The following is a 9,086-nucleotide window of genomic DNA, read 5'->3' on the forward strand; positions in this document are numbered from 1 at the left end:
TATATATATATATATATATATATATATATATATATATATATATATATATATATATATATATATATATATATATATATATGGGGGTGGGTGGGGGATCAAAATGTTTTAGAATTAAGTGATAGGGGGGGTCAACCTGTTTTTAGTTTTACAGATGGGGGGGGGGGTGTCAGTGACTTTTCATCGGGCCGATTTAAGAATCCACTGCCCCCCCCCCAGGCTGAGAAACTGACCGGTCCATTTGTGTAAGTTGCTACAATCTCCATGCTTTAAATAGTCCTTACATTTTACAACAAAGTACAGAACATACAATATTTAGCACAAGAAGGCTACAGGCTAACATTTCTGTCATGGTCACTGGTTGCATGAAGCAGTGAATGAAGTATGTGTGGAAGAACTCTGTGTACTTTTAAAAGAGCAGTCCAACAGTGGTTAGGCATGTTGTGATTACTGGCACTCACTAATAAAGTAATATTATGGGAACAATATTGAGAGTGAGTTGTAACGTGATGTCTGCTGTCTTTATGTTGTTTGCAATACTCCACTAAGCTGGCCGTCACTTCATGCCATCAAATGGCTTGCAAACAGCACTCCTAGTGTCCAAACGGTGAAATCTTGTCTCTTTTCTCTAGCCACAATATGGCATAGTCAGGCACAGCAGTTGTCCAATTCAAGCACCTGCCTGCCTTCTGGTTCTGCTGTCCATAAACATAGCCTGACACTATGGGCACTTAAACAAAATTCTGTTGTACGTAGACATTTACATGAACAATTGGAATGCAAGGTATTAAAATCAGAAAAAACTTTAAATGCCATTATATTGTTTGATCAAAGTAAGCTACAAGTCATTCTTAATACATTTTTAACTTCGAAATGAATTTACAATACAAAAGATTGTTATGTCCTGTACAACAACCATAGTGGGTAGGATGGGGGATTCCTCACATAGGATGGGTATATACATGTACCATTGTAGCCTTTTTTGACTCATGCAGACTTTTGACTCTTAATCATTGTGTAGAGGTTTGGCGCCCTCTTTGAATGCATGTATATCCCCATATTTTGTATAATGTTTGAAAGTTGCCAATTTTAATATTTTTCTGAGGCTTTGACTCAAAATCACATTTCTTTTACCCACATCACACACCTGTGATGGGATCACTTTGCTCTGAACAATGGCCCACCTTATACCAAAGTAAACAGTTTAATGGTTTTTTACTTTAAGTTCTTTTACACAGAGAGAGAGAGCGAGGGAGGGAGGGAAAGAACGAAAGAGCGGGAGAGAGAGAGACAGGTAGATACTTTACAATGCCTATAACACTACGGTACCTCGGTTCAGTTGTGCTAAGGAAATAAAACAAACATTTGTTTATAACTTAAAAATGCTGTCATTGTTATAGTACATATAAATGTGGAAGCCAATAGATGTACTTTATCTAAATCTGAATATAAACATTTTTGTTTTGGGTACTTTTGAAACAACTGTATCGATACGCCATCCTACTTTGGTGCTTTTCACACTATACACGTAATATAGAATTCAAACAGTGTCATGTTAAAATGATGCCATTTGGAGAATTGCTGTCACGTGTATTGGAACAGCTGTTAGAAAGTGACTTTCCAATTCCTCCATCAACAGAGTGTATGGCCATACATAACTTGGGGCTCTGTGCATGTGCCACTGTTACTTTTATCCGAGGAGAACACTCAACATGCGTTCTGTTAATATCAAGTTTAACTGCTATCACCAGGTAATGGCAATGGAGGTGCAGATGGTTCACTTGTTGCAGCACTATCAGATATCAGAAGCGCTGCCTCATAACTTGGTGGTGGTGGAAGACCTGATTGTTCATTTGTTGGTGCCACAGCACCATATGTCGGTGGATAATCATTTGACAGGTTTGGTGGGGCTGTTGGTGCTGTTTGACCTGCAGGAGAAGTCGCAATCGTTTGCATTGCTATTGGAGCTTCAGATGTTGGTGGAGGGACTCGCACATTTCTCTCCTGCTGATCAAATGGTTGGTACCATGATGGTCTGTATTGATATTCTGTGAGAAAGCAAATGAAATTAAATGATAACAAGTCTTCATGTAAAACACACTCATGAAAAACTTTACTTCTGTGTGTCTAATGCATGAAATACACACGTGTGTGTATAAATTGCACTTGTTCTATATTTTATGTGTCCATATTAAAAAAAACGCCATTGGCACAACTGTAAACTGTAGTTGGCTGTTGCTGTGGGCACGGTCTTGTTGCTATGTATATTTGCATACATTTTGGAATCTTTATTAATTTGCCCACCCTTTTCAGATTTCATCTTTGCAATATAAACCACCATTTAGCCATTACTATGTCGTGGTCTGCTCCTAGGCATATTGCATACATTTGTTGAATATTTATTCACTTACCTACCCACCCCTATTGTTATCTTTGTCATAAACATAATAATTTCACTGTTGCTAAGGGTGTGGTCATGGTTGCAAGGGCCAGTCGGGCATTTAGTCGGGTTGACTTTGCTTGATTTCCCCATACAATTATGAATACACCTCATCAAATATATGTGAGATACAAGAAATTTAGTAGTTTCATGTAATTTCATTACTATAATTTAATTTATTACTTTACAACTATTATTCAAGTGCATTTAAAGTATATTTAGGTGTACTTTTATCACTTTTGTCAAATATACTTAAAGTATATATTTATACCTGTGTAAGTATACTTTTATCATACTTATTTGCAAGTACATGTTAAGTGTATATTTGTCGTTCCAAAAATCCATGCACTTAAAGTATATTTCTTCATGTGTGTAAGTATATTTCAAATACTCTTTACGTATATTTCAAAAAATACTTTTATTATACTTATTAGCTGCAAATAAGTATACCTTTCATATACTTAAAGTATGCTTTGAGTATAATACGTTTCGGAAGGGCTATATTAAGTGCATACTGAATCAAACGACGTAAAAAGTAAGTTCTAAAGTTATAAAAAATGGCAATTGACAATAGTCGTTCCCTTTTATTCCATTGTCAATAGTTGTTCACTTTTATTTTCGTGCAGATATTATTTCGCAATTTTAATGTCACATTTGTGTTATCTGATATATACAATAATTTCTTGTTTTTTCAGGGCCAACTTTTTAAATAGCTTTGGCACTAATTTAAATCTAATCTTAATTTAACATAGGCCTTAAATGCAAACAATACAAGGCAAGAACTATATGTACAATATATACTTACCCTGTCTGCTTGCATCACTGGTAGGAGGAAGAGCACCACTAACTGCAGAAGTTGCTGATGAGTGTGTAATGGTTGAAGCTGAATGACTGCTGTGCATTCGAAATCTACAAATGCAAATTGCTGCAACAATACATACCGCCACTATAGCTGCAACAATGATATAATGGTCATTTGAACTGCTGGAATCCGCGTTGTCATCAGATTCCCCTGCCAAGATATGATGATACATGTATAAATTGTATGTCATTATTAAAATCTGAATGGTCAGGTTGATTGAATTAATGAAAAATGAACTTTTACATGTACCAAAAATGAACCAGTAAAAGTCTCCTAACTATAAATACATCATATTAAAGGACTTACCGTTAATCTGACAATGTGTTCCAGAATAACCATAATCGCACACACAGGTTCCTTGTGAGCTACAGTAACCATTATTGCAGTCATAAATCAATGTACAATCTGAACTTCTATCTTCACAATGTGTGCCTGAATACCTTGAAGGACATGAGCAGGTTCCATCAGATTCACATACTCCACCATTTTGGCAATGAAAAGTATATTCACAAGCAGGTTCTGGGTAAGAAATGTGTTAAGAATACTTTAAATTGACAAAATACTATTGAATGTTTTTTTCCAGGCTGACTTCTTTAACTGTACACATATTTCACACTGCCCTCTGGGTAGGGCATTTTTACTGTTCTCGTGTCTTGCTTCATATGTTTTCGTCTTTTAGCCCTTGAAAAAGACTGTTTGTGCACAGTCGAAATGCCAGAATTCAATTAACCAGACTTTGACTTGTCCTCTTCTTCCAATCAAGTCATGCCATAGTCAAGTCCTTCTGTGCTTTGTTGTACCATATCACTGTAGTTAGAATGATACTTGTTTGTACTGCCCTTTAGTTATATTGTTCTAATTGTAACAGGTGCAGCCAACGAAGCTGTTCATGAAAAAACTGTTCGTACACGATGTTTCTGTGGGCGGGCTTTTTCCAAGCTTGGCCAGAGGGAGGGGGAAAATGGCCCGGTATTTCAATGGGCAACATATATTTAAGCTGTAAGATATGGCGAAAGGGGAAGCAGTGGGCAAAGCGGGCAGTTTTCGATATTTTTTCAGGAAGGTAGTGAACAAATTTTATTATTTTATTTTTACAATATTCACAAGATGTAAATTAATAGTGTAATGCAATAATTAGTTTTTGACCACGTGTGTCATCGAACCTGGCGAGGCAGCCAGGAGATTGCAGCACAATCTAATATGTCAACTGACAATTGTCAATACGTATATATTAGAAGGTGAAATTGTTTTGTTGTGAGTACGTCAAATAGCATCCAAATTAAGGGCTTCAACGATAGTGGACATAGGCCATATGTCTGGCAGAGGGTAGCGGAGAGAGGGGATACATTGGCGAATACTGCGGGGGGGGGGCAGTGGGTAGGCAAATCACAGTGGGAGGGCAGACACGAACAGCTTTCACTTTCCCCTTTAATCTTGATTCAAACGTAAAATTATGTGAAATGTGTTAATAGCTATGTTTCAACTTTCCGTGATAATTTTTAAAAAAATGACTCGTTGGTTGCACCTGTTGTAACTTTGTAACTTTACAAATGTCTGAGGGGTTAGACTCAACTACCATTATGTTATTGAATCGTGCTCTGTGCAGTTAGTGGATTCACCATGTAACATTTGTGTAACATTTGATGACCGTTATAATCTCAAGAAGCACAGCTAGCTATTTGACATGTAGAACAGTACTTTTTGACCTCCAATCAGTAGGCCGCATATGCAAGTATCTTACAAAGGAAGTTTGTCAACATGCCCAAAATACAGCAGCTAGGATTGTGTCACAAACAAGGAAAACAGATCACATCACACCAGTTCTTTCTGCTCTTCACTGGTTTCCTGTCCAGTACAGGATTCAATACAAAGTACTACTGATCACCTCCAAGGCACTCAATAACAATACTCCTAGTTACATCACTGACTTGATTAACAGTAAACCTGCAACTCGTTCACTTTGCTCAAATAACAAAAGTCTACTTCATATATCCGTTGTATTTACAACGTCATACGATGAGCGTGCATTCTCGTGAGCAGCGCCAGTCGTATGGAACAGTATACCACTTGAACTTAGTTCTTCACCAATTGTCGAAAAATTCAAGAAGGACATCAGGACACATCTGTTTGCAAAAGCTTTCTAACTACTGAACCGAAATACTATTCAGCTGTGCTGAGAATAGACAAGTTGCTGGGACCGATGTAGAGGAAGGTGAATATTGATTCCTTTATGATTTGAGTCTCTAGTTTTTGTAATGACTGGTGATTGCAAGTCTCACTGATTTCAATCCTTTCTCTTAATAAATGACGTCGATTCTTAATAATTCTGATTCTTAATATGCAATTTTAATGCTTGCAAGTATTCTAGTTTTTGATAAGTTGATTCCAAATTTTGGTAAGGGTGATTTTTGACAGAAACTGGATCATGTGCACATTGTAATTATGCATGCAAATATTGGGAGAGAATTGTAATGAGTACTTACTTTTAGTCTCACAATACTCTCCTTCATAATCAGAGTTACAATTGCAAACAGATCTCCAATTGCATGTACCACGGTTATTACAGTCACTATTAGTGGAGCACCCTGATTCCTTGTCACATAGTCTACCTTCATAACCATACCAGCATATACAGGTGTTGCCAGGTGAACAGTATCCATTGTAACAATCGAAGTCACTGTCGCAATCACCAGTTGAAACTGAAAGAAATTGGTGCACACAAGACAGCATGTTGTACTCAGAAAAGATATGTATTGACTCAATTGTCAGTACCTGTGATAAAATCCTGGAACTACATATACAAAATCGCGCCAATGGCATTATAGCACAATTGTACGGTTTATGTTTTGTTTGAAAAAGAAAGTTTGATCCACTCGCTGATATAGACCTATTGTTACCGATACACTTAGTTATACACCATCATTTAATGTTGGTATTAACAGTATCTTAGTTGGTGGGTAACGATATGTCAATTTTTGCAATATACATTATCATTTCACTGTTGCTGTGAGCATGGGCTAGTAGCATTTGCTAAATGGATACCCATTTGCCTATCCAGTCCTGTTGTAACCTTTGCCATATATGCCATGATTTGGCTAATGCTGTGGGAATGGCCTTGTTGCTAAGCATTTGTGCATTCACTTTTTTATGTGTATCCACTCATCCAATAATACCTACTGGTATCTTTGCAATATACATCATCAATTAGCTGTTTGGTGCTATGGGTGTGATCATGTTGCTTGGCATATGTGCATACATTTTTAGCTCCCCCTCCCCAAGGGAAGTTTAAGCTACTACAATGGGCTACGTCTGTCTGTTCATCCATCTGTAATGCATCATACGTCTGTAATACGGACGTACAATATCAGAATTCATTTAAACCAGACACAAAGATGACAGGTTATATAGGACATATGCATATCAATTTGTTTTTTGATATATGAAAATGTGACTGCATGGTGGCCATATTTATTGTTATAAATCAATATTTCCTGCATAACTCCCAAACTGTAAAGCACAGAGACTCCATTTAAGTGTTTCCCCCCATATTGTCATATGCAATCTATATATGGAGACCTTGACCTTGACCTTCAAGGTCAATTATCAAAATCAAGCCAAGTCCTGCCTATCACAGACACATTGTAGTATTTACATATTGCCAATTTCTTTTTAAATCATGTATACAAGTAATGTGAAGAAAACAAATGTACACGAGCATTATTTATGGTGCTCATGTAATTTTTATTGAATGGCATATATTTGTTGCCACCAATTTCTCAAACCATGTCTCCATTTAGCCAAGAAGTAAAGTATTGGGGGAGGGGGGAGATAGGAGGCGCTGTGTCTTTTATGAAGAATATTTATTCACTTGTCTATTACTTGCTGTTCTTATCTTTGCAGTCTACAATATTATTTGGCTGTTGCTATGGGCATTGCCATGTTGCTAAGTATATTTGCTTACATTAAAAAAAATATCAACTCACTTGCCTACCCATCCCTGTTTTTATCTTTGCAATATACGCCATCATTTGGCTGTTGTTATTGGCGTGTTTTGTTGCTAGGCATGTTTGCATACATTGTTTAATGTTTATCCATTTATCTACTCCTGTTGTTATCTTTGCAGAATAATTCATCATTTGACTGTGATTAAGGGCGTAGTCATGGTTGCTAGGCCCAGTTGTGTCAATGTTCTCTTAATAACAAAAGTTCTTGATAATAATTAGGCATCATGCATACTATATCAGTGAGATATGCTGACACGATAAAGATAACAAACAAACATACCTAACACAGTGGCTGTTCTCTATTGTTAGGGTTTTGAGACCACAGCCACAGGGGTCTCGACAGCCTATTGTTTTTGTTCTGTTTTTAGGGTTTTCGAGACCCTGTGGTCTCGACACCCTATTGCTTTTGTTAGGGTTTCAAGACCCTGTGAAATCGACACCCTATTGTTTTTGTTCTTTTTTTTTATTATTATTTTTCCGCCTACTAAAAGTACCTGCCAATCGAACATGCTTGCACCAAATGATTTGGAATGTGGGACATAGTTAAAACACAAAAATGGTATTGATTTATTAGAAAACAAAGACAGTCGGTCACATGGTCTGGCGGCCATCTTGGATTCAATATTCAAATGCATCTCATTTGCATAATAAGTAATCAATCAGAAATCTGTTAAGAAATTTTGTGGACCATGTAGCCAAGATGCCACATGCCAAATTTAAGGCCGATTGGCCTTGTCGTCTTTGAGAAGATCTTTTTTGTGTTTTTCCCAGAGACCACACACCCTAATTAATTATTAGCTTGTCTAATTATTTTACAGGCTCACTATAGGGTGAGAGAAGTGGGTCTTGCTGGATATGGATCAGTATAGGACAAAATGTCTTTCCCAAATTTAAGGGTTAACCTTGATCTTAGAATGTAATTTATTATGTGCATATCTAATTCTAGGAAATCTAATAGGGCTGGGGATGCAGTTTTTGGTTGAAATGCTCTACCATGGGACAAAATTTATTTCCCAAATTTTGGGATGACCTTTGACCTACTTTCGCATATCTCAGCATGTACAACATCTGTAGACCTGGTATTTGGTGGAATGTGGGTAACTATGGGACCAAATTTATTTCCCAATTTTGGGATGACCTTTGACCTACTTTCGCATATCTCAGCCTGTACAACATATGCAGTCCTGATAATTGGTGGAATGTGGGTAACTATGGGACCAAATTTTTCCCAAATTTTGGGATGACCTTTGACCCACTTTCGCATATCTCACCCTGTACAACATGCGAAGACCTTGTATTTGGTGGAATGTAATGACATTGCACAGCCTGGTTTTTCACTCACAATTTCCTTTAATATAGACCCAATGGTGGGAGTCTGTCCCCTATGAGTGATTTAGACATGCTCACTAGAAATGATTTTAAGGAGAAATACTACAATGTGCAACTTTTTTTCACTAAAATTCACAAAAATACTTTGTAATATTGGGTTGAAAACAGGGGGTCATCACACTTTTTCCTATGACAACAATTTATGTAAAGAGGGCTTCAAAACTCAACTCATATTGTAAAACATGGAATAAAATGTCAAAAACTGATTAAAATTAGCTTTGATATTTTTTGCATTAAAGTTGAAGAATCACAAGTATAAGTAGATATGTGTTCAGGTTGTCATGACAACATATTTACATCAAGTACATTGTATACTTCATGTGCAATGACATAACCAGGCAAGGGGAAAAAGTGAACTTCAGAATCTCTACAAAATCCTTTTATGAAACTTTGT

The 9,086-nt window shown here is 36.8% G+C and overlaps 1 protein-coding gene across 1 annotated transcript; it reads right to left on the reverse strand.

Moving 5' to 3' along the window:
- Nucleotides 1-1,731: 1,731 nt before the first annotated feature.
- LOC144434608 (uncharacterized) lies at nucleotides 1,732-5,412 on the reverse strand. Its single transcript, XM_078123085.1, has 4 exons — nucleotides 5,364-5,412; nucleotides 3,606-3,818; nucleotides 3,243-3,449; nucleotides 1,732-2,045 (listed from the first exon to the last, which is right to left on the reverse strand). Exons 1-4 carry the CDS (start codon nucleotides 5,410-5,412, stop codon nucleotides 1,732-1,734), a joined length of 783 nt encoding a protein of 260 aa, XP_077979211.1.
- Nucleotides 5,413-9,086: the final 3,674 nt, after the last annotated feature.

The sequence above is a fragment of the Glandiceps talaboti genome, chromosome 1 (genome assembly GCF_964340395.1).
Source record: "Glandiceps talaboti chromosome 1, keGlaTala1.1, whole genome shotgun sequence".
NCBI classification, from domain to species: domain Eukaryota; kingdom Metazoa; phylum Hemichordata; class Enteropneusta; family Spengelidae; genus Glandiceps; species Glandiceps talaboti.

Bases quoted from the DNA above. Each gene is read 5' to 3' on its own strand.
- LOC144434608 (XM_078123085.1), bottom strand. From the start codon at position 5,412: ATGTCCTTCTTGAATTTTTCGACAATTGGTGAAGAACTAAGTTCAAGT. The intron at 3,819-5,363 runs GTATACTGTTCC...TTTCTTACCCAG, and splicing joins TGAAGAACTAAGTTCAAGTG to AACCTGCTTGTGAATATACT. The intron at 2,046-3,242 runs GTAAGTATATAT...GCTTTCTCACAG, and splicing joins CAGTGATGCAAGCAGACAGG to AATATCAATACAGACCATCA.